Source organism: Oryx dammah, unplaced genomic scaffold (assembly GCF_014754425.2).
Source record: "Oryx dammah isolate SB20612 unplaced genomic scaffold, SCBI_Odam_1.1 HiC_scaffold_2, whole genome shotgun sequence".
In the NCBI taxonomy this organism is placed as follows: domain Eukaryota; kingdom Metazoa; phylum Chordata; class Mammalia; order Artiodactyla; family Bovidae; genus Oryx; species Oryx dammah.
This window is the reverse complement of record NW_024070186.1, coordinates 86,939,061-86,964,350: the sequence shown is the minus strand read 5'-3', so window position 1 is coordinate 86,964,350 and position 25,290 is coordinate 86,939,061. Positions and strand designations below refer to the sequence as shown.

At 36.4% G+C, this 25,290-nt stretch overlaps 1 protein-coding gene and 1 long non-coding RNA gene across 8 annotated transcripts in view; one reads left to right on the top strand and one right to left on the bottom strand.

The window, feature by feature from the left end:
* The window catches only part of ZNF148 (zinc finger protein 148), a 148,297-nt gene that overhangs the window by 28,483 nt on the left and 94,524 nt on the right, over nucleotides 1-25,290 (bottom strand). For all 7 annotated transcript variants that reach the window (XM_040250249.1, XM_040250207.1, XM_040250241.1 and 4 more), the window contains one exon: nucleotides 24,172-24,255. In XM_040250249.1, the coding sequence (XP_040106183.1) occupies nucleotides 24,172-24,255 (84 nt within the window). The remainder of the gene's footprint in view (nucleotides 1-24,171; nucleotides 24,256-25,290) is intronic.
* On the top strand, nucleotides 579-25,015 carry LOC120870543. Its single transcript, XR_005722796.1, has 4 exons — nucleotides 579-589; nucleotides 15,249-15,260; nucleotides 18,712-18,715; nucleotides 24,880-25,015. It is a non-coding gene; the product is annotated as an uncharacterized LOC120870543 (long non-coding RNA).

Here is a 25,290-nt window from a genome sequence, read left to right as displayed (position 1 = left end):
ATTTGATGAGTTTTCACAAAATAATACAACTCTGAAAACATCACTACAATAAGCATCATGAATTTACCTAAAACCACAGTTTCCTGTTTTTCTACATAATCCCTTCCGCCTGCCCCTCTGTCATTTCCTTCCCCATTCTCCAGGCAAACAATTATCTGCTCTGTCCCCATAGTTTATCTTAATTTTATTATGAATATCTTCAAATATATATAAAAAGAGAGAAGACTCTAAAGAGCCCTCATGTACTCACCACTCAGTTAATTATTTTGTGTGTGTGTGGTGTTTTTTTAAATTTTTATTTTTACTTTATTTTACAATACTGTATTGGTTTTGCCATACATTGACATGAATCCACCACAGGTGTACATGAGTTCCCAAACATGAACCCCCTCCTCCCACCTCGTATCATCTCTCTGGATCATCCCCATGCACCAACCCCAAGCATCCTATATCCTGCATCGAACATAGACTGGCGATTCATTTCTTACATGATAGTATACGTTTCAATGCCATTCTCCCAAATCATCCCACCCTCTCCCTCTCCCACAGAGTCTAAAAGTCTCCTCTACACATCTGTGTCTCTTTTGCTGTCTCGCATACAGGGTCATCATTATCATCTTTCTAAATTCCATATATACGTGTTAGTATACTGTATTGGTGTTTTTCTTTCTGGCTTCACTATGTATAATTGGCTCCAGTTTCATCCATCTCATTAGAACTGATTCAAATGTATTCTTTTTAATGGCTGAGTAATACTCCATTGTGTACATGTACCACAGCTTTCTTATCCATTCATTTGCTTATGGAATCTAGGTTGTTTCCATGTTCTGGCTATTATAAACAGTGCTGCAATGAACACTGGGATACATGTGTCTCTTTCTATTCTGGTTTCCTCGGTGTGTATGCCCAGCAGTGGGATTACTGGGTCATAAGGCAGTTCTATTTGCAATTTTTTAAGGAATCTCCACACTGTTCTCCATAGTGGCTGTACTAGTTTGCATTCCCACCAACAGTGTAAGAGGGTTCCCTTTTCTCCACACCCTCTCCAGCATTTATTGCTTGCAAACTTTTGGATCGCAGCCATTCTTTTTTTTTATTTTTTTTTTATTTTTAATTAATTTATTTATTTTTAATTTTTACTTTACAATTCTGTATTGGTTTTGCAGCCATTCTGACTGGTGTGAAGTGGTACCTCATTGTGGTCTTCATTTGCATTTCTCTAATAATGAGTGATGTTGAGCATCTTTTTATGTGTTTGTTAGCCACCTGTATGTCTACTGAAGACATATCTATGGAGAAATGTCTATTTAGCCATCTGTATGTCTATTGGAGACATCTCTATGGAGAAATGTCTATTTAGTTCTTTGGCCCATTTTTTGACTGGGTCGTTTATTTTTCTGGACTTGAGCTGCATAAGTTGCTTGTATAGTTTTGAGATTAGTTGTTTGTCAGTTGCTTCATTTGCTATTATTTTCTCCCATTCAGAAGGCTGTCTTTTCACCTTGCTTATATTTTCCTTTGTTGTGCAGAAGCTTTTAATTTTAATTAGATCCCATTTGTTTATTTTTGCTTTTATTTCCAGAATTCTGGGAGGTGGATCATAGAGGATCCTGCTGTGATTTATGTCAGAGATAACTCAGTTTAAATAATTATCAGCACTAGGCAAATTTTGTTTCAACTAATTCTTTCTTTCCTCCCTTCTTACTATCAAGTGAACTTTTTATTGGAATATAATAACAGTGATACAGAAAAGCAAACCAATCATAATCACAGTTCACCTAATTTTCACAAATCCTACTAATGCTTGTAACAAGCATCCATAATAAAGAAATAGAACATTATCAGCATCTCCTAAGTGCCTCATGAAACCTCACTTGGCCATTAACCTCTCAAAAATAATCACTATCCAACTTCCAACATCAATATTAGTTCTGCCTTAACTGCCTATTATGGAAATTTTAAAGCATATTTAAAAAATATAATGAAAATACTCTCACCATATTTTAAAAACAAATTTCTTGAAATGCAATATAACCTACACCAAGTAAAAATGCAGACTGATGAATTTTCTCAGAGTGAACACACCTGTATAACAGGCATCCCAAACAACAAACAGAACTTACGAGTTATAGGTACTCAAGAGGCACTCCTATTCCTTCTCCATTAGTAATTACTATGTTGATTTCTAACAGATAATACATTTTGACTTGTTTATAAACTTCACACAAAGGGAGTCATATAGCATGTATTCTTTTGTGTCTGCTTCTTTCAGTCAATGTTATAGTTTTAAGGTTTATTTATAATGCTATGTCTAGCATTCTCTCATACGAATGTACTACAATTTATTTATTTAACTCTTGATGGAAATCTGGGTTGTTCCCAGTTTAGGGCTATTCTTAACAATGCTGGCTTAACATCTGTTACATGTCTCTTGGTGAATATATATATATATATACACACACACACACACACACACACACACACTATATAGGCGTTAAATGACAAGTGAAAATGACATATCAGGAGTTCGTGCACGTGCAGCCTTGGTAGATACTGTTTACTAAAAATGGTTGTGCCAACTTACATACCCACCAGCATAATATTCGAGCTCCAACTGTATAAAGCTCCACAACCTTTAAAGTACAGTCATCCCTTAGTATCTAGCAACCAAGTAGTCTCTTGGACCCAGGAATCCCTGTGGATACCAAAATCCCCCAGAGGCCAAATTTCAATCAACTGCAGATCATGTGATATTTCTGATCTCTGGTTGGCTGTACCCATGGATGCAGAACTGCAGATACAGAGGGTCTGTACTTTGTACCACCTGTATTTTTCATTTTCACCATTCTGAAGTATATGCAAGTGGTATCAAATTGTAATCTTACGTAATTTTGCTGGTGGCTCTGAGTACCCTTTCGTATGTTTCTTGATCACTTAGGTATCCTTTTTTGGTGTATAAAGTATCTATCTATTCAAGCACTCCACACTCTTTTCTACTAGTTTGTTTTTCATAATACATCAGTAGGAATTCTGTACATAGTTATCAGACTTATTTTCACTTTCTTAACACTGTCTATAGGGAACAAAAGGTCTTAATGAACCCATTTTTAAATTTTCTATTATGACTAACACTATCTATATCCCAGTTAAGAAGGATTATATCCCACAATTCTTTCTTTCATTTTTTTCTATGATATTTTCTACTGATGTCTTCCATTTCACTCACCTCTTTTATTGCCTCTATTATTCCATTAAACCTATGTGCTATGTTCTCTATATCAATTACTCTATTTTTCAGTTTTAGAATTTTCATTTGCTTCTTTTTCACAGTTTACAATTCTTTAGTAAAATTCTTTTTCTCTATTTTCTTTGCCTTCTATATCATTTTTTAAAACATATTAGTCCGTTTAAGTTTTAAAGCCCTTCTCTGATACTTCTAAATCTGGATCACCTTAGAGATTTTATTATCTTTTTTTCCTCTTGCCTTTCTGTGATTCCATCCTATTACTTGGCATGTACTATAATTTTGACTGAATGCAAAGTACTGTATGTAAAAAGCTGTACAAACTCTGGATGATTTCTTCTTTTAAAGAGGGTTCACCCTCTTTCTGAACACATACTGGGGAGGATGATAACCTAAATCCCCAAATGGATTAAGCCAGCCTGAGCCTGGGTTTTTTATATCAAACAAAGAATTATTTTTATAGCTAAAATTTAATACTTAGTGCCAACAACTATATACTTTCGCAATATAAGTTCTAAATTTTTATATAACCCATTCTCTCTGATCTATCAGGTCTCTATGAAGTTCATTATGTACTTTTAGATTATGCATTATGAATGAGGGTCACTGCTAATTGAGAATGCATCATTAACTTAACATATAATGTGGTAACAGCATCTTAACTGTTGCAAGCACAGCACAAATCTGACAAATTACATCCTATATAATTAAATATAAGTCACATACTAAAAATATTTTCTAAACAGGTAATTTATCTTCCATATCTTCCACTTAAATTATGTTGGTGCTTCAGGTTGGTTCTAACACTGATTTATGTGAAATAGTTTAAGCAATTTTTTTAGATAACAGATGTTAGATAGGAACAGTTTATTATCTACTAAATGTAAAAATATTTACACTGTTCTTTGAAATATATACTATTAATAAAACTTATGTTCAATACTAAAGGCAGAAAAATAAAGTCCAATATTTCAGGCAAATTTTTGTTTTGGGATTTCTGCATATTTCAGAAAATACTTATATTAATGTAAATTCATTACCATTTTACTCTTTATTTTACAAAAGTCAGAAATATGAAGCTAATATTCAACATAAAAATACAATAGTCAACATGTTTGATCCTTAGGGAAATGCAAATTAAAACCATAATGAGATACTAGTACACACTTATTACAATGTCTAAAATAAAGAAATCTGACAGTGTTAAGGGAAGTCAATGGCACAGATCTACTGGAACTCTAAGTCACTATGGGAATGCAAAATGGTACAATCACTTTGCAAAACAATTCAGTGATTGCTTATAAAATTAAACATTCACTTACCATATCACCCAGCAAGTCCACTCTTAGTTTCCCAAGCAACATGAAAATATGTTTGCAAAAAAAGCTATTCACGAATTTTTATAACAAATATTTATGGAAACTTTATTCATAATCACCAAAAACTAGTAACAACCCAAATATATCTCAACAGGGGGATGGATGAACCAACTGTGATACATATCCATACAACAGAATACTGATCAACAATAAAAAAAATTAATTACTCATGCATCAATAGTAGGAATGACTCAAATGCACTAGGATGAGTGGAAGGAGCCAGACTCAAAAGGCTACATACCGTGTGATTCAATTTATATGATATTCTGGAAGAGGAAAACTAAGGAGACAGAAAAACATATCAGTATTTGCCAGAGGACAGGGGTAGGGGAAAAGCTGACTAAAAATTACAGAGAAATTTTGGGGAGCGATAAGACTGTTCTATATCTTGATTGTTGTAGTGGGTTACAAAAATGTGTATGCTTATCCTTTTACATATACAGTGTATGTATATACTAAGAGTATATACACCAAAAATAGTAAAGCTTATTGTATGTACATTATGTCTCAATTTAAAATAATGAAAAAAGTCTAAAGTTAACAAAACGTATATCCCTTAAAGATGAAAAAAAAATGAAAATTTAAACTATTCATATGTATCCCTACACAAAATACTGGAAAATCTTCAGCTACTTTGCAAAATAATCACTAGCAACCTATCTTCCTCCAAAAGATCAAAACTTTCTCACTAATAAATGAATAGATACAGTATTAGAAATTTATTAACGTTCTCTTTGATTATTTCGATTTTCTCAGTGAAATAGAAAGCAAGTAATCAGCTGAACATGAGAAAGTAGGAGAAAATGGAGATTTATAGAAAGGAGAAAATAAAAATATGTTGGGGAAAGACTGGCAAGCATAAAGCCATAAGAAATTGAACAATAAATATTTTAGATTTTGAGGATCATACAATCTTTTTCACAATTACTCAAATTGGCTGTTATAGAGAGAAAATAGCCATAGCCATTGGATAAAGGAATGGGTATGGCTATATTCCAATAAAATTTTAATTACAGTAACAGGCAGCAGGAACTGGTCTATGAGCTGAAAAATGGACCCCATCTAGATGAGTGGTAGAATGAGCAGACTAAAGAAATAAATTTCAGTAGGCATTAAGGACCCACTGAAAATTTAAAGTGCACCTAATTCAGCACAGCTTTCTGTTTTATTCTAGAGATGGAAAAAGTTACATTTTTCAAATGGGACTAGTACTAGTGTTAGTCACTCGGTTGTGTCTGACTCTGCAATCCTATGGCCTATAGCCTGCCAGGCTCCTCTGTTCATGGAATTCTCCAGTCAAGAAAACTGGAGTGGGCTGGCATTCCCTTCTCCAGGGGATCCCTACCCAGGAATCGAACTGGGTCTCCGACATTGCAGGCAGATTCTTCACCACTGCACCGCTTGGGAAGTCCTAATATAAACAAACAAACACAATAGAAGAACCTAGGAAGATCAGATAGGACTTTTATAACTCAAAGAGAGAAATCTGAGTTTCCCCTTAAAAGGCCTTGCTTAAGATTTTACCAAGCCAGCTTTTAATTTTTAACTGCATATGCATTAAAGAGCCCCCTCAATATTTAGGTCAAGATTTAATTTCTGCAGTTAACTAGGTACTTCCAAGTATGAGCTCCATTCCTTACATCTTTCTACAAAGGAGCCACCTTGGTGTCTTTCAACTGAGCGCTGGGTATTTCTCGGTAAAAACCAAATTTGCCACCACCAGTGCCTTTCCATGGTAGGTATTTTCTTCATATGTTTCAATCAAGCCCTGGGACCCCCTTTCAGTGTCTTACCAATGGGAAAGACACAATACATCAAATTAAAAAGTTTTTGTACAACAAAGGATATGATCAACAAAATGAAAAGGCCACTAATTATCACTAATCATCAGAGAAATGTAAATTAAAACCACAAAGAGGTATCACCGCACACATGTCAGAATGGGTATTATCAAAAGGACAAGAGCTAGTAAGTATTGGTGAGGATATGACAAAAAGGAAATTTTTGTGCACTATTGGTGAGAATGTAAATTGGTACAGTTACAAAAAAGATCTTCACAACCAAGATAATCATGATGGTGTGATCACTCACCTAGAGCCAGACATCTTGGAATGTGAAGTCAAGCGGGCCTTAGAAAGCATCACTAGGAACAAAGCTAGTGGAGGTGATGGAATTCCAGTTGAGCTATTTCAAATCCTGAAAGAGGATGCTGTGAAAGTGCTGCACTCAATATGCCAGCAAATTTGGAAAACTCAGCAGTGGCCACAGGACTGAAAAAGGTCAGTTTTCATTCCAATTCCAAGGAAAGGCAATGCCAAAGAATGCTCAAACTACCACACAATTGCACTCATCTCACACGCTAGTCAAGTAGTGCTCAAAAGTCTCCAAGCCTGGCTTCAGCAATGAGTGAACCGTGAACTTCCAGATGTTCAAGCTGGTTTTAGAAAAGGCAGAGGAACCAGAGATCAAATTGCCAACATCCACTGGATCATGGAAAACCAAGAGAGTTCCAGAAAAACATCTATTTCTGCTTGATTGACTATGCCAAAGCCTTTGACTGTGTGGATCACAATAAACTGTGGAAAATTCTGAAAGAGATGGGAATACCAGACCACCTGACCTGCCTCTTGAGAAACCTGTATGCAGGTCAGGAAGCAACAGTTAGAACTGGACATGGAACAACAGACTGGTTCCAAATAGGAAAAGGAGTATGTCAAGGCTGTATATTGTCACCCTGCTTATTTAACTTATATGCAGAGTACATCATGAGAGACGCTGGGCTGGAAGAAGCACAAGCTGGAGTCAAGATTGCCGGGAGATATATCAATCACCTCAGATATGCAGATGACACCACCCTTATGGCACAAAGTGAAGAGGAACTCAAAAGCCTCTTGATGAAAGTGAAAGAGGAGAGTGAAACAGTTGGCTTAAAGCTCAACATTCAGAAAACGAAGATCATGGCATTTGGTCCCAGCACTTCATGGGAAATAGATGGGGAAACAGTGGAACAGTGTCAGACTTTATTTCTGGGGGCTCCAAAATCACTGCAGATGGTGACTGCAGCCATGAAATTAAAAGATGCTTACTCCCTGGAAGGAAAGTAATGACCAACCTGAATGGCATATTCAAAAGGAGGGACATTACTTTGCCATCAAAGGTCCGTCTAGTCAAGGCTACGATTCTTCCAGTGGTCATGTATGGATGTGAGAGTTGGACTGTGAAGAAGGCTGAGCGCTGGAGAATTGATGCTTTTGAACTGTGGTGTTGGAGAAGACTCTTGAGAGTCCCTTGGACTGCAAGGAGATCCAACCAGTCCATCCTAAAGGAGATCAGTCCAGGGTGTTCTTTCGAAGGAATGATGCTAAAGCTGAAACTCCAGTACTGTGGCCACGTCATGCAAAGAGTTTACTCACTGGAAAAGACCCGGATGCTGGGAGGGTTTGGGGGCAGGAGAAGAAGGGGATGACAGAGGATGAGATGGCTGGATGGCATCACTGACTCGATGGACGTGAGTTTGCGTGAACTCCGGGAGTTGGTGATGGACAGGGAGGCCTGGTGTGCTGCAATTCATGGGGTCACAAAGAGTCGGACATGACTGAGCGAATGAACCGAACCAAACTACAAGAAGGAGTATGAAGGTTCCTCAAAAAATTAAAATTAGAACTACAGTATGACCCAGAAGTTCCACTACTGGCTCTTTCCAAAGGAAAGGAAAACACTAATATTTTTAAAAGATATATGCAACCCTACGTTCACTGCAGCATTAATCATAATAGTCAAGACAGTGAAATAACCTAAGTGCCCATCCATAGGTTACTGTTAAAAGATGATTCCTAGATAAACTGGAGTGTCACTGAGCCATTAAAAAAAAAAAACAAAAAAAAAACCTGCCCGAGTGAAGTATGTCAGAGAAAGACAAATACTATATGATTTCACTTATATGTGGAATCTAAGAAACAGAAGAAACGAACATATTCAACAGAAACAGTCACAGACACAAAGTAAAAACAGGAGGCTGCCAGAGGGTGGCAGGGGTGGAGAGTGAATTTAAAAGGTGAGGAAAATTAACAGGTACAAAATTCCAGTTACAAAATAAATGAGTCACAGGGATGAAATGTATGTGTGTAGTCAATACTAATGTAGTATCTTTGTATGCCAATGAAAGTGGTAAAAAGTTACAACTTTTCAGTTATAAATATTAGGGATATAGGGGTACAACATGATTAATATACTTAACACTGCTATATGTTATACAAGAAAGTTGCTAGGAGAGTAAATGCTAAAAGTTCTCATCACAAGGAAAAACTTTTTTTCTTTTCCTTTTATTTTGTATCTATATGAGATGACAGATGGTCACTAAACACTGTCGTCATCATTTCATGATGTATGCATGTCAAATCATTATGCTGTACATCTTAAACTTATACAGTATTACATGCCAATTATATCTCAATTATACCCTGTTGGAAGTAAAAGATCGATCTATTGAACTCTATAAATATAGTGACTTGAAAAACAATAAATTTCCCACCAAAGCTGTAATTCAGCAAAGCGAGTACTATGTAAGAGAGAGCACAAGTTGTTCGAGCATAAGCAAAAGAGTGATTTTAAAAAATGATGACAAGATTTACGCTGTGTAAAAAAAGTAATGAAGATATGAGGGAAACAAGGGATAGTAACAAGGAGGTAGAATGACTGGACTGCAGAAGCTGTGTATTAATTGCTCAGCCACGCCCGACAGGATTGAACTTGGGTCTCCTGTATGGAAGGCAGACTGTTTACTGTCTGAGCAACCACAGAAGCCCCACTGTGGGAGCTAGTGGAGACAAAAAAAATTGTTGAAACTGAAGTACTAGAAGGCATTAGCAGGAAGTAATGCTTCGAAAACGAGAAACTGAAATCACGAGGCGACTGAGGTTTAGTATCCAACGGTCTAAAACATGACTAACAGTAATGAAGAGTCAATGACAAGATGGCCAACAAAGCAGAAGCCTAAGAACGAGTAGGACAGTCAAGGAGTAACCTTTGACAGAGACCAGGAAACTTGCTCTAAAAGGGCAAATGGTGAATGTATTAAGCTTTGCGAGCAGAAAGGTAAAATCAAGGACAGTGTATACATACTCATATAACAAGAGGGCAAAAAAAGTCCACATATTTTACTGCTGAAATTCAGAACAGAATGCTGATGATGACAGAATGTAATTTTTCATCATGCACATGTACTAATGAGAAGACCGGAAACCTTTTTTATATGAGAGGGTTGCATTTTGCTGAATTGGGATTCAAAGTTAGTACTCCCTGTCATCAAAGTCAATTGCAAGTGTTTATTTGCTAATGCTAATTTGCAATGAAACTTAACAAGAATTCTTTGAAATTGTTTTGTCACAAAGATAGGCACTGATATCCATGAAAACGTAACTTCAAGAATTATTCAACACTTGGAAGAGATATACAGAATTCTATTAGATTCTTTTCTTAATTATTCATCTTTTCAGCATACTATCACATCATAGATTATTTCCAATTGAAGATTAGGTAGAGTTACAATTTAGTTTTCAAATATGGAAATTTCCTTTGCATTTGTAAAAAGGTCCAAAAACTGATCAGAGTGTAGCTTGAACTTGGAAAAATCTGCCCCATACTTATGTGGGAAAGGAGATTGTACTTCCTGTAATTTGTAACAACATTGTAAGTATATAAAGCAGCATTTTGTGAGTCAACATTAACAGCTGTCAAAATGACTTTACCACAGTAGAAGCTTCACTGTAAATACTGTTTTCCCCTTGTAGGTTGAATTTTCACATCTTCAGCAAAAGCTAATTTTCCAAAGTCATTCTTCAATACTCAAATAATGGTGGTAGACAGTGGTTGTTCTCACCTTGCCCCCACAAAAAAAATCTAACCTTGGCCCTACATGCAAACACTTTCAATAAAACTTTACCAATTTTAAGATATTAAATAGCTGTACAGTAGAAGAGTCAGGATATTCAGTTTCTATTTAAGACAAAACTTCCACCAGAAGTCCCCCAGAGCAAATGAAGTTTGCCGTTGATCTACCAGCTCAATGACACATAATATATTCAAATATTTTCCACAAAAGTCTGAGCATATCATACAATGAATAGCCATAAGCTTTAAATGCTATACATTTTCTCAAGTTTTGTAAATTAGGCCAACTAAACTTCTTTCTGCTCCACACATATTTCTCCCACCATTAGTTGTAACAACACATCTTGGTGGAGTTCACACTGCACTTATATTGAAATACGTTTTCTCAGGTACTTTTTTAAAAAAAGCCTTGAAATTTAATTTACATACCATGCAATTCAGCCAAATGTATATAATTCCATTCAAAAAATATTCTTGACTATGTTGTTCCAGGGAGGCTACTTCTTTAGTCGATTGAAATCTAGCATTGTCTCCTTGAATAAATAACAACTAAGTAGTACTGGAAACATCTGTCAACTTATTAAGAGTCAAGAAAACCACCTGAAATTATCTGCCTTGACTACTGACGCCGCTTCATGCAAGATTTTATTTGAAAACCAAGCTTCCACAATAAAAACTTAAAAAAGTCTTGCTCCTTTAGCTCCTTCCATTTAAATTGTTATTAAACTTCATCTATATTTATTCTTCCTTTAAAATGTCTTTCAAAGTTATTTCATTAGACTTCTAATGTCCTGCTGTATTAATGTTTTGTTCGTTAGTTCAGACTCTCATCATCTGCTAGAGTAACATAATGGGATCACTAACATATGTCATTACAAAAGCAATTTTTTCATTTAAGAAAAAAAAGAAAGACTGCAATTTGTTTCAGAAGTTACTTTTAGGTAGTGGAAAAAATTTTAATAGCTAATTAATTCATCTAAAACCCAAGCACTGCAAGAGATAGCTGGAATAACAGGCAAGTTTGGTCTTGGGAGTACAAAATGAAGCAGGGCAAAGGCTAATAGAGTTTTGCCAAGAGGACTCACTGCTCATAGCAAACATCCTCTTCCAACAACACAAGAGAAGACTCTACACATGGACATCACCACGTGGTCAATACCGAAATCAGATTGATTATATTGTTTGCAGCCGAAGATGGAAAAGTTCTAAACAGGCAGCAAAAATAAGACTGGAGCTGACTGTGGCTCAGATCATGAACTCCTTATTGCAAAATTCAGACTTAAATTGAAGAAAGCAGGAAATACCATCACTAGACTATTCGGGTATGACCTAAATCAAATCCCTTATGATTATACAGTGGAAGTGACATATAGATTCAAGGGATTAGATCTAATATATAGAGTGCTTGAAGAACTATGGACAAGGTTCCTAACACTATACAGGAGGTAGTGATCAAAACCATCCCCAAGAAAAAGAAATGCAAAAAGGCAAAATGGTTGTCTGACGAGGCCTTACAAACAGTTGAGAAAAGAAGAGAAACAAAAGGCAAAGGAGAAAACGAAAGACATACTCGTCTGAATGCAGAGTTTCAAAGAAGAGCAAGCAGAGGTGAGAAAGCCTTCCTCAGTGATCAATGCAAAGAAATGGAAGAAAACAATAGAATGGGAAAGACCAGAGATCTCTTCAAGGATATTAGAGATACCAAGAGAACATTTCATGCAAAGATGGGTTCAATAAAGTACAGAAACAGTATGGACCTAACAGAAGAAGAAGATATTAAGAAGAGGTGGCAAGAATACATAGAAGAACTATACAAAAGAGATCTTCATGAGCCAGATAACCACAATGGTGTGATCACTCACCTAGAGCCAGACATCCTGGAGTGCAAAGTCAAGTGGGCTTTAGGAAGCATCACTATGAACAAAACTAGTGGAGGTGATGGAATTCCACTTGAGCTATTTCAAATCCTAAAAGATAATGCTGTAAAAGTGCTGCACTCAGCATGCCCGCAAATTTGGAAAACTCGGCAGTGGCCACAGGACTGGAAAAGGTCAGTTTTCATTCCAATCCCAAAGAAAGGCAATGCCAAAGAATGCTCAAACTACTGCACAATTGCACTCATCTCTCACGCTAGTAAAGTAATGCTCAAAATTCTCCAAGCTAGGCTTCAACAGTACATGAACTTCCAGATGTTCAAGCTGGATTTAGAAAAGGCAGAGGAGCAACAGATCAAATGGCCAATATCAGCTGGATCATACAAAAAGCAAAAGAATGTCAGAAAAACATCTACTTCTGCTTTATTGACTACACTAAAGGCTTTGACTGTGTGGATCACAACAAACTGGAAAATTCTTAAAGAGATGAGAATATCAGACCACTTTATCTGCCTCCTGAGAAACCTGTATGGAAGTCAAGAAGCAACAGTTAGAATCGGATATGGAACAACAGACTGGTTCAAAACTGGGAAAGGAGTACATCAAGGCTGCATATTGTCACCTAGCTTATTTAATTGCAGAGTACATCATGAGAAATGCTGGGTTGGATGAAGCACAAGCTGGAATCAAGACTGTCAAGAGAGATATCAATAACAGATGACACCACCCTTATGGCAGAAAGCAAAGAGGAACCAAAGAGCCTCTTGATGAAAGTGAGAGAGTGAAAAGTTGGCTTAAAACTTAACATTCAAAAAACAGAGATTATAGCATCAGGTCCCATCAGTTCAGTTCAGTTCAGTCGCTCAGTCGTGCCTGACTCTTTGCAACCCCATGAATTGCAGCACGCCAGGCCTCCCTGTCCATCACCAACTCCCGGAGTTCACTCAGACTCACGTCCATCGAGTCGGTGATGCCATCCAGCCATCTCATCCTCTGTCGTCCCCTTCTTCTCCTGCCCCTAATCCCTCCCAGCATCAAAGTCTTTTCCAAAGAGTCAACTCTTCGCATGAGGTGGCCAAAGTACTGGAGTTTCAGCTTTAGTATCATTCCTTCCAAAGAAATCCCAGGGCTGATCTTCAGAATGGACTGGTTGGATCTCCTTGCAGTCCAAGGGACTCTTAAGCGTCTTCTCCAACACCACAGTTCAAAAGCATCAATTCTTCGGCACTCAGCCTCTTCACAGTCCAACTCTCACATCCATACATGACTACTGGAAAAACCATAGCCTTGACTAGACGGACCTTAGTCGGCAAAGTAATGTCTCTGCTTTTGAATATGCTATCCAGGTTGCTCATAACTTTTCTTCCAAGGAGTAATGGCAAACAGATGGGGAAACAATGGAAACTGACAGACTATTTTCTTGAGCTCCAAAATGACTGCAGATGGCAACTGCAGCCATGAAATTAAAAGATGCTTGCTCGTTGGAAGAAAAGCTATGACAAACCTAGACAGGACATTAAAAAATAGAGACATTACTTTGTCAATAAAAGTCTGTACAGTCAAAACTATGGTGTTTCTAGCAGTCATGTATGGATGTGAGAGTTAACCATGAAGAAGGTGGAGTGCCGAAGAATTGATGCTTTTGAACTGTGGTGTTACAGAAGACTCTTGAAAGTCCCTTGGACTGCAAGGAGATCCAACCAGTCAATCCTAAAAGAAATCAGTCCTAACTATTCATTGGAAGGACTGATGCTAAAGCTCCAATACTTTGGCCACCTGATGTGAAGAACTGACTCATTGGAAAAGACCCTTATGCTGGGCAAGACTGAAGGCAGGAGGAGAGGGGACGACAGAGGATGAGATGGTAGGATGGCATCACCGACTCGATGGACGTGAGTCTGAACGAGCTTCAGGAGATGGTGAAAGACAGGGAAGCCTGGCATGCTGCAGTCCTAGGGATCACAGAATCTGGGACGACTGAGCAACTGAATGACAACAACAAAACACTGCTATAAATCAGGACTATCAGAGAGCAGTAGTTTCAACTCTCAGCTCATCCCAGTTAATGATGTAATGCAAACTTTATACAAAATATTCAGGGACTTATTTATAGCTCAAGAACTGTCATCCAAAACATAAAACAATACACATGCAATAGCTTAGAGATAGAAAATACCACACGAAATACAAGGGGAGAAATGACCCCAAAAGATATTCTGCTAAGAGTTTTTGCTATTGTCTCTCTCTTAGAGACAATCTTTTTATTTTTAATATCAAAAAAAGCCTAGGTAACATTACTGAGCCACTCACTGAGCAAATTCTCCCACTAAATAGTAATCTAGAACTCTCAGTAATTAAGCAGAGCATCAAGCAATACTGTTGGCAGGTGGTCGCCACCACTCCCCACAACAGTCATTCTCTTCTCCACCCTTTCTTAGCTTCTCATCCCCTTAAGAGCAGCCCCTCAAGTGTTTCCTGACCAGTCCCTAATATTTATGTCCATGGCTTCGACATAAGGAAAACTCTTGCATTTGTCACTGAACCCTAACATTTTAAAGTATCTTTCAGTTCCAGGTTCCATGAGTCTATTGTCCTTTTTTCCTAATTCTCATATAAAAAATAAAATACCTTAAGAACAGGGATATTTTCTATAGGAATAAAGTTAGAACTTAAGACCCTCGAGTTTCAGCTGATCAGACTCCGTGTCCCTCTCCTCTCTATCCAACTATAAAGAACTAAAAGCTAGATGAAGTAGGCAAGAATATCTCTAACTGATTTTTAAGATGAAGAGAGTATCTCAATTCTATAAGCACAACAAGCCTATATAGAACACCATGTCATTCAAACAAGAGCAATAAATAGATTGCTCTTTTTGTGTTGATAGTAATTTTTTCACAGCTGCATTTGTCTTTTTAATTTTTAAATAAATTATGTACAATCTGATCAATCCCCTAAGGTAATTAAGAGCTGAATGAATACATTTTCTGGAATAATTTAAAAAACACACTGAAAGCATTAATTCTTTAAATATCTTGAGAAAGTAAAAGTCAAAATAGTTAATGAAATGTAGGTAAAGAAGAATCAATTAGGCCTTGTAAAAGAATTTACAGAGGGATGAAAATATACCAAGACAGGTGGGCGGTGGGGCGGTCCATAAGCTTAACTTGTCTATCAGCTTTTTAACGTAGCCAAGCAGGAAATAGAGTAAGAAGTACTTTCCATCAACTAATAAAGCAAACAGCATAAAGGCAGCCCTGGGAGAAGCTGGATGTACCAGTCAGTAACCACCTAGCACTACATTAGGGTGCCAGTCCTACGACTCCATTTTTCATATCAGCATCATCTCCCTAAAAGATCTGTAGAAGAGCAAAACAAATTACAAAATATGCAGAAGCTATTATTACTATTGTGGCTGCTTTCAAAAACTATCAAGACACTTTCATAAAGTTCAGATGGGGGCTGAGAATGATGACACTTTAGGCATTTTTTTAAAAAACAGAGACTCTTCAGATCAACAACTAAAGATCTTAAAAGTATCCAGAAAAATTAAAAATGAATGACCTTGATAAGCAAATTTAGATTGCCCTAAATATTTTAAACCAAATTTCTTTGCGATGACTGAGTCCATATCAACTACTACATTTTGTCAGTCACTCTTTCACCAAAAGGGCCAAATAAAAAATATAATACTAAAATATATGAATTCTAAGCCTAAGTGTCATTCAGTCAGTGAAACTAAAAACTTTATCAACAAATTTTTAAAATGTGTTGTCAGCCTATCCAGACATCTGAATCTTAATAAATTCAAGATATGAAAGTCATGAATGTAGTCATCCAACATCTATCCAACCGGGTTCTGGAACAGTAAGTAAGCTGTCCAAAAGGCAGCTTCAATACTGGAGAATCCTGAAGCTCTTCAGGTGTTTGACTTAAAGGAAGTAATTAACTGTTCTTCCAAAAGAATATGATGTCAAAGGATTTGTAAAACATCAGAGCCAGACTCAACTGTCTTAAAGCTTCATCTTCTGCAGAATGCAAGGGAGGAGGCAGAGAAAAAGCCATATTAAGGAAAGGCAAATCAACAAGAGAAAGAGTAGAGAAACTTATCTTGTTCTAGACTAACCATATTGAAAATGGTTAAAAAAGAAAAAGCAAAACATCAAAAATGAGAAACTGCTGTCAAAAGTAACATTTAAAAAATTAAAAATTCTATGTGAAGTTAATATTGGGAGTCCTCTTTCAGCCCTTTTTTGAAAAATTAGCTCATCCTAAACTGCTCAAAGAAAAAGAGGCTCTAAAGCCCAGGAAAATTAATTTTCTTTGTTTTATAGTAATATTCAGTAGTCTCCAAATTTTGTCTACTTCTCATAAACTTGGTGAAAATTGAAGTTATCTTATATTTCATGAAGCTTAACAATGTTGTTCTATATGTTTAAAATTATTTTTTAATACTAAAAGTAAACCTGATTAATAAATGTACACCATTATCTAAGCTATAATTTTTCATATTAGTTATACATAGTTAACAAAAAAGTAACACACTTGTCAAATTTCTAGCTTTCTTCACAAAACAGCTCCAACATGGCAGTTAAATGCACTGCTTTTTTATAATGCTTACAAGATAAATTTGACACCCCTTTGCTTGGCATCCACGCTTAACAACATAATTCTAAAATCACACTTTCTAGTCTACCCCTCTCTGCTCTACTCAGAATGGCCCTTTACATGTTATTCATCTTGCCTTTGTTCTTACGCCTACATCCATAGACTGTTCTCATTCAGACATACCCAACTGCCTTGCTGCAAGTCATGAGGCCAGGCCCAGGAATGGCTCTTCTCCTTCCTGAACAAAATAAAAACCTCCATGTTTGAAACCAAAGTTTTTGTGAACTAAAAATCTTCCTGGTGCTTGATTTACTCTTTCAATAGCACAGCAGTTAAGAGCAAGAACTCTTAAGACTGAACTGTGTCACTAACTGAACTAGGTATACACTAGGGCAGATTTCTTAATCATCTTAACCTTTACTTCCTTACCTGTTTTTTTAAAAAAGGAATAGTGCCCTCTTCACAGAACTGCTCTGATGATAAAGCAAGATAATTTACGTACTGTGTTTAATACAGTGTTTGGCAGAAAACAGGTATTCAATAAATCTGACAGTATTACTAGGTTTATGATAACGGTGACTTTTGGCAATTTCTAACATTTTAACTATCTTAAAAGCACCTCCTTCTCCTGGTTCTTTTAAACTAGTAAATCTGTCACACTACTCCTGTTATCCAGCATCTGCAATGATCCTAGTGGCTTCTTGTCTGCGTGATTTCTAACTTGCTATTCTGTGTTTCCAAATTATCTGTGTATCTGTCTACCTATCCTTCCCCAAAGATTCCCAACTTCAGTACATCCCAGATTTGCCCCCACCCAGTCCTAGCTAACATCATGCTTCTGCTTCATAGTTCCTGTGATGACACTTGACTCACATGTCACACAGGAACTAAGTCTAACTCACAGGGCCACCAATCTAAATCCTCATTGGTCTATTTTAACCAAACTCCTAAAGGACATGCATGTCTGCTAAGCTGCTTCAGTCATGTCTGACTCTGTGCAACCCCAGGCTCCTCTGTCCATGATCTTCTCCAGGCAAGAATACTGGAGTGGGCTGCCATGCCCTCCTCTAGGGGATCTTCCCGACCCAGGGATCCAACCTGCTTCTCTTACATCTCCTGCGTTGGCAGGCGGGGACTATTTGTAGCATATGTCAAATTGTGAGTCATGTGATTCACATGTTCATCCATGTGATTTATTACACAGAAGTAAGAATGAGACTACTTCAAGAGATTCCCAATTTGTTAAACTAGAAACCTGTCATAACAAATGGTAAACATTTTTCTTTTAACTACATACACTATAAACTAACATGGATTTGAGGAGAAGAACACTCACACACACAAAATGCATATAATTAACTGAAAACAATGCACTTTCATTATAAATCCTCTGATTCTTTATATTTCAGTTCTAAGGTATGTTTAAATGGAGTTAACTTTCTGGATGACTTCTGCCATCCCCCGAAACAAAATAGTTTTAAAAACCTATAGTATAGTTTTTATACATACATGCATATGTGCATGTGTATCATTTTTTTAATATTCTGAGATATTTTGTTAAATAGTCTTAAAACTTTTATGTTTTACACTATCATATCATTTAATATGAATTATTAACAGTTTTGCAAAGAAAAAAAAATCTGGCTTCTGAAAACTTTGTTAGACCAGAGAATGTCAGTAACAGCAATCTGTACTTCCCTGCTTAATCTTTCTTGGCAAGCTCTGTCTGCACCAGTGCTGTCTGGCTTCAGCAATCACAATGCCAAGTGCTCATATTGTGTGCAACCTTTTCAGTATCCCAAACAATATTCAGTTCCTTCTTTGCCACAAATAACGAGTTTAACTAGGTCTGCAACAGTTTCTTTTAATAAACTTCTCTATTATGCTAATAAACGGTAAGTTAAGGCTTCAAAATAATGAGAGGTAAATTAATTTCTGTCAATAATTGAATGATACTGAAGGAAATACAAAGTGTTGAACAAACTTAGTCAAGGGTGAATCAACATGCTCTCTGACTCCACCTCACTAGCCCAACTGGTTATAAAAATAGTAATAATAATAATATTGCCATTCAACTATTTAACATGGTTGTGAATAAAAGTCACAGTCAAGAGGAAAAGAAGATCAATGCATGTTTTCAGATATTAAGAATGCCAACTTAGAAGACTGATTTCCAGTGCTTCTTGCTACATTTGTATCTACAGAACTGCATACATTCAAGATCTAAAGCCTTAAAAAAGAATTTTGTGAGAAAAGAAACCTAATAAATATGTATAATTCTAAATGATTTGGTTTATTTTCAAAATCCCTTTTATTTTGGGAAGAAAATCACTTTATAAAAACTTACCCAAATATAGAAATTATTTTATAACATTTTTACTAATAAAATAAAAAACGTTATGAAAATTGCCACAACTATAGAAAATAGCCATAATTTGCTATAATAGTCAGAATATTAGAGTAAGTATTCTGTGACTTACTACTTGAAGGAATTCAGAAAATTAATATAAAATTAAAGTTCTTTACTCTTCAAACCCCCAGACCCTACTCATGGCAATAAGATGGAATTTCCTTAGACTAAAATGGTAACAAAGTGATGAGAGAAAGAACACGTGCATTAGAAAAGGCAAAGGAAAAAGCACCTTAGATACAGGCCCCTGATCACAAGGTAAATCCCCCAGTGATGAATATTTACCTTTGGTGTATACCTTACCAGTAATTCTGACCCTAGCCAAAACAATCATTAGGATTATTATCTTCAACCTTGGCTTCAAATCCTCACCTTATCTCCCATATCAACAAAATCTATAATACACTCCCAAAAGACATAAATCTCCCATAACTGCCAAAATCCTGGCAGGCTGTAGTCCATGGGGTCGCTAGGAGTCTGACACGACTAAGCGACTTCACTTTTACTTTTCACTTTCATGCAATGGAGAAGGAAATGGCAACCCACTCCAGTGTTCTTGCCTGGAGAAGCCCAGGGATGGGGGAGCCTGGTGGGGTGCTGTCTCTGGGGTCACACAGAGTCGGACATGACTGAAGCGACTTAGCAGCAGCAGCAGCAGCAAGGATACCTGACTTTTGACAGTTTCAGTGCCTTAGGCTAAAAGAACAGAGCTTTAATCAAATGTTCAGGGATCAGCGTTGGTACTTTACCCTAGTATTTCATAGGCCAGTTCAAATTTAGCAAACAATCAAGTAATAATTACCTGTCCAGGCTGAGTTTAAATTTTTTCAGTTTGAAAACCAAATCAAGCTAGGTTTCTGGGTTTTAAAAGCCTCAGAAGATTTCTTAATTGGTGACAAGAGCAGCCAAGCAGGTAATGATTTTTAACCATCTTGCAAATGGAACGGACATAGGCTCAGAGGCTGGGAGACTGGAGGTGACAGTATAAAGAGACCCAAGAGGATAAGGGAGGCTATAAGGAAAACAAAGCCTCTAAGAACTGGTAGGTCTTCTCACCACACAACGTTTAAGGCTCAGCAGATAGGTGACATTACTTTCATGACACTTTAAAAATGGATAAGCAATATATGCAAAAGCTTTTTTACTGCTAATTATTTCAATGCATTCTTCTAAATAAGACCTACAGAGAAAGTCTTGACATTGGCAAACTTTAGGCACAATGCCCTCCAAAAATAAAAGTCCTTTAAAAGATGAAATAAAGAACTCTAAGAACAAAATCATAAATGATGGAGAATATCTATGTTGTTTTATACACATATTTCCAGCTCAGTACAGCTTATAAGTAACCTGGTAACAGGACAAAACTATCTCACTATCTTCAGAAATGGCATACACAAAAAGAATCAAGAACAATGAAATAAAGGAAAATTTATTTCCTTTATATCAGTTCCACTTGGGGGGTGAGGGGTGGTGATAATGAGCAAAATTGCATTTCTCTTCAAAAGAAACTTCTCTGTTAAAAAACCACAGTGACTGGTTTGACTGGTTCCACTCAATTCCCTGTCATCTCTGTACCTTGGAATGCTTCCCAGGTGGCTTAGATGGTAAAGTGTCTGCCTGTAATGTGAGAGACCAGGGTTTGATCCCTGGGTTGGGAAGATCCCCTGAAGAAGGAAATGGCAACCCACTCCAGTACTCTTGCCTGGAAAATTTCATGGACGGAGAGAGCCTGGTAGGCTACAGTCCATGGGGTCACAAAGAGTTGGACATGACTGAGCGACTTCACTTCCTTTTTGTACCTTGAGAACTCCGGCCTTTGCTTCCACCCCTTTTAGGTGTTACTAAACCCACAGGAAGGCTAAGCCTTAACTGGCTTAGTGGTAGAACAAGAAAAATTCCCAAAGGCCAAACAACATCATTCTGTTTCTGGTCATTCTTCACAGTTAGTGATATCACGTATGTGCTCTGGAGTTGCAGAAACCTGAGCTGGAATCTTGGCTCCACCATACACTAGATTATATAAATTTAGGAAAGCTTCTTAACTTCTGTGTGCATTCTACTGCTTCTTCATCTAAAAAAATGGGAATGGTAATAATAGCATCTCCCTTTCAAGATCAGTATAAAGACTAAATGAGACATTTAACAAACATTTAGCACAATGTCTAGTCTTAGTAAATTCTCAATAAACATGAACTATCTAACAAAACCTGTTGAAATTCAAGATAGCCCATGGCCCAGCACAATTATTTTTCCAAACTGGTATCACTAAATTGTAACCAGCACCGCAAAAAAGAACTGGCTACTAGAACAGAATAGAAAATAACAGGGTGCAATAAGGGTAGGTAATGTTTTGAAAACCTTTTTTTCAGACTCAAATACATTCTCTCAACTGAGCCTCTCAGTTTTTCTTTATTGCCTTCACTATGTAGTCTTCAAAAGCAGCATATTTGGCTCTTCTTCAGGGTACAAAAGTATTTTGTACAAACTCTACAACACTTTGGACAGTGGGCTTTACATGTGTATCTCTCACATTAGAATGTAAACTCCAACACTGCTATCAGAGAAACGCAAATCAAAATTACAATGAGGTATTGCCTCACACTCGTCAAAATGGCCTTCATAAAAAAAATCTACAAACAATATATGCTGGAGAGGGTGTGGAGAAAAGAGAGCCCTCCTGCACTGCTGGGGGGGATGTAAATGGGTATAGCCACTATGGACAACAGTATGGAGGTTCCTTTAAAAACAGAACTACCATATGACCCAACAATCCCACTCCTAGAGAAAAATCATAATTTTTAATTTTAGTTTTTATAAACCAAAACTGGAGAAAAACCATAATTCAAAAAGATACATGCAAGCCAATGTTCACTGCAGCACTGTTTACAACAGTCGGAACACGCGCAATACTAAATGTCCACCAACAGAAGAACGGATAAAGACGTGGCACATATAGACAATGGGATATTACTCGGCCATAAAAAAGAACAAAATAATGTCATTTGCAGCAACATGAACAGACCCAGAGGTTACCATACTGAGTGAAACCAGATAAAAATAAAATATCATAATGAACTTATTTACAAAACAGGAGTCACAGATGTAGAAAACAATCTTATGGTTAACAGGGGATAAAGGAGGGCAAGGATAAATGGGGAGACTGGGGATGACATAAACACACTACTATATATAAAATACATAGTTAATAACAATCTACTGTATAACACAGGGAACTCTACTCAATACTTGGTAATAGCCTATAATGGGAAAAGAACCTTAAAAAACAGTGGATGTATGTATATGCATAGCTGATTCACTTTGCTGTACACTTTGAAACTATCACAAAATGATAAATCAACTATACTCTAGTGGAAATTTAAAAAAGAATGCAAATTCCATGGAAGCTACCTTTTATTATTCTCTATTTCTAGTATCTGAAAAACACTGCCAGCTCAATAAATGTTGAGTGAATCATTAAATCATTAAAATCTAATAGGCATTAAAAGCATATAAAAATACTTAACTGTTTTCATTTATCATTATCTGATTGGGTTTTATTATTGTACAAAATTTTAATTTAGCCATATAAGTCACACACACACAAACACACACACAAAATCAATAAAGCTGTTCTTCCTCCCAAGTGCCTTGTATACTGCCTTCCATCTGGAAATAGTGAATAATGTTTACTTAAGAAACTGAAATGAGTGGTGGGCATAATGATCTTTGAAAAGTAGAACATCAAAGCATAAAAATGTGCTGCACAGGAACAAGCCACATTCATGTTTGTTCAGGGCAAATAAAGTTAAGGAAAGTTACTAAGCAGAAAAGCTTGCTCCTTCTATATGATAAACTGTCCAAGGATCCCCCTTCACAGGGACTGCAGGTGCCATGAGAACACATCTAAATAACAACACTGGGCAGGTAGCTGCTCGACTACTTCATACAGAGGTATATGAGGAACTTTAGTATTTTCAATATTTAAGTATTATCTCCATCATTTTTCAATTCTACTTAAACGTAAGAACAAAAGTTATATAAATTTACCAGCTCTTTCACTCCATCACAAAAAGGCAAAATGCTGGAAATAAATTATACAGAAACATTTTTCATCGTGCTTACAGATGTCAAAAGCTGACAATATACTAAATTAAGGTCACATATAAAATTTGACTTTACATTTGTTAAAAAAAAAAAAAGAATAAATGCAAATAAACATTTGCTCTAAAATGAGGCTCAACTTTTAAAAGTATGGGTTCTTTTATAGTAATCTTCCAAAATATTTGTTTCTAAATCCTTAACAACTTGAATGAAAAATTGGAAGTTTCCAATTTATAAGATTATAACTCTTGATATAGTAAGCTACATACATGAAATAAGGGTGGGGGGAGTGTTATTGTTATTTAAGACTCAGGCATTTTGCTTCCTCCCCCCTAATTATCGCAAATGATAATTTTACCTACTCTAAACCTGTTAAACATCTAAGGAAACAACTATTTCACAAAAACTTCCTTCCTTCCTTCCCTTTGTCACTTTAAACATATCTGTTATTATGAAACTTTACTTCAAAGTAATTTGTTAGGCTAAAACAGTAAGCCAAGTCTTAACAGTTAACATTGATTTACTGAAGAAAGAAAAAAAGATGAGCTGTGATAAATACTCTTAAACAAAATTACCAAAGAGGCAACAAGTTGTTGCTACTTATTAAAAATTCTTCCCTATATTTGAAATGGTAATTTTAACAACCCTAGTAAGGGTGGCAACACTCACCAGTATGAATCTTCTCATGTCTCTGTAGCAGGTACTTCTGTATGAAACGCATGTCACATTGACTACATTGAAATGGTTTTTCACCTTAAAATAATTTCACATCCACAAATTAGTTACTGAATAAAACACAGTTTAGAGTTAACTATTTCTGAGGAAAGAGAAATCTTAGAAGCCCAAATTCTGAAAAATTGCAAATTATACATATAAAGGTTTTATACTATTAACAGAATTTTATTTCCTCTCAATTCCCCGCCCCCAAGATTTAAAAATTCACATTCTCACAACCACACAAAAATGAGACTGAATACGATTCATATCCTTCAAGGAAAAAAAAAAGTAAATAAATAAAACAATTTACAATAGAATTTAAAACTCACGAGGCTAGAAAGGCCTCCACAGGTTACCAAGTGTCTTAAACAGCTTTGCTTTCTCTGTGGAGGAAGATCCACCTACCTTTTTCTCCCTGGCTAACCACCACTTTATGCCTTTTCACTTTTTTCTCTAGAACCTTCAAAATTTTCTAAACATCCCCCTTTAAAAAAATTAATCCTGTCTCCTCAAACATTCCTTCTCTGTTGGAGCCTTTCCTTTCATAGTCCAACTTATGTCTCAAATTCTTCACTACCCATTTCTCCTTTAACCCTTATACTCTGTTTTCTTAAGATACTAATGATCTCCTTGCTATTTATTCTAATTATCTGTTCTCAGTTCTCTCTCTTGCTCTCCTCTCAGAAGGCTGTGCAGTTATTGATCATACCCTCCTTGGAATTCTCTCCTCTTTTGGTTTCTGGGTGTATTTCACCAGTTCATCAAATCTGCCTTATTATTTAGTACTCTGTCTCCTTCTCCACCCTTTAACTCAACATATACGTCTAGTAATATTTCCCCAAAGATCTGTGATCAGTCTTTTGCTCTGATCTCCACAACTTTATGGTCTAACTTTTTATATTTGATTCCAAATTCATATTTCAAATTCCATCTGGACATCTTATACAGAAAAATAAGTGTTGACCGGCTTTTAACAGTTCATTCTTTAACTGTTTCTCTGGTTAAAAAGAATACATTAAGCCAAATAAAGTGTTCAACTAAGCTAATTAATTTTGCACATCCATGCTAATT